At 65.2% G+C, this 940-nt stretch overlaps 1 protein-coding gene across 1 annotated transcript; it reads right to left on the bottom strand.

The window, feature by feature from the left end:
- Positions 1-45: 45 nt before the first annotated feature.
- LOC115284706 (stress-induced-phosphoprotein 1-like) lies at positions 46-934 on the bottom strand. The gene is made up of 2 exons (XM_029931207.1): positions 626-934; positions 46-260 (listed from the first exon to the last, which is right to left on the bottom strand). The coding sequence occupies exons 1-2, from the start codon at positions 922-924 to the stop codon at positions 188-190; spliced, it is 372 nt and encodes a 123-aa protein (XP_029787067.1). The 5' UTR covers positions 925-934; the 3' UTR covers positions 46-187.
- Positions 935-940: the final 6 nt, after the last annotated feature.

Here is a 940-nt window from a genome sequence, read left to right as displayed (position 1 = left end):
GCTGGGAGGGCCCAGAGGCAGCGGCGGTGCGGTAACGGAGTCGAGTCTGTGTGCCGTCCGCACAGGTCTGTATAAATATAGAGGAGTCGTGCGCTCCCCCCGCTCCCCCCCTGCTCCGGGCGGCTCGCTGCGGTCCCAGCTCCTCTTTCCACAGGAGGGCGAGGGGAAGGGGGTGCCGAGCAAGGCATCACCGGATTGCGATCAGACCCACATCCATCAGCTTCTGGATCTTCTGTGCTATTACAGGATTCTTTAAGTGTCTGATGGGGAAAAAAAGGGCAAAGTTACGTGAAATGAGACTTGCGCACAGCCCCCCTCCACGAAACCCCCCACAGGCACCAACTGGAGGTGGCCGAGAGTGTGCGGTGAAGACCGGTCCGTGAAGGCCTTGGCCGCCAGCAGGGCCCGCAGACCCACGTCGAGCCGAGGCTGCAGCCAGCCATTCCGGCTCCCGCGGCGGACGCAGCCAGAAGCCCTGCAGCCTCCCCACCTAGCGCCGCCCGCCTTTCCCGCCACAGGGGACACACCGTGACCCTTCGCCAGACCCATCACGTGCCCGCCCACCTCGTGCGCCCCCGCCACTTTCCTGCCCCGCTTCCCCGGGGCCGAGGCCAGCTCTACTCACTCGCTGAGCGCCTGGGGGTCCTTCTGCATCTGCTCCAGGATGAGCCGCATGGCCGGGTCGCTCATGATCTGCTGCACCTCGGGGTCGGCCATGGCCCGTCGCTTCACGTCCTCGGGGCTGTCGTGCCGGTTGTACTGGGCCATCATACAGCGCTGGTAGCCGTCTGCCGCTTCCTGCGTCCCGGCAAAGCCCATAGGGGAGGCCGTTAGCGCCGTGTCACCGCTCAGCTCGTCCAAGACAAGGGGGGGGATAAGGAAACGCAGAGACGCAGGCAAGAGGGAGAGTCCGTGAAGACACATCAAGAAGACTCGGAGG

The sequence above is a fragment of the Suricata suricatta genome, unplaced genomic scaffold (assembly GCF_006229205.1).
Source record: "Suricata suricatta isolate VVHF042 unplaced genomic scaffold, meerkat_22Aug2017_6uvM2_HiC HiC_scaffold_16320, whole genome shotgun sequence".
In the NCBI taxonomy this organism is placed as follows: domain Eukaryota; kingdom Metazoa; phylum Chordata; class Mammalia; order Carnivora; family Herpestidae; genus Suricata; species Suricata suricatta.
This window is presented reverse-complemented; position numbering and strand designations above follow the sequence as displayed.

Coding starts and splice junctions, on each gene's coding strand:
- LOC115284706 (XM_029931207.1), bottom strand. CDS start 924: ATGTGTCTTCACGGACTCTCCCTCTTGCCTGCGTCTCTGCGTTTCCTT. Junction 261..625: donor GACCCCCAGGCGCTCAGCGA/GTGAGTAGAGCT, acceptor TTTCCCCATCAG/ACACTTAAAGAATCCTGTAA.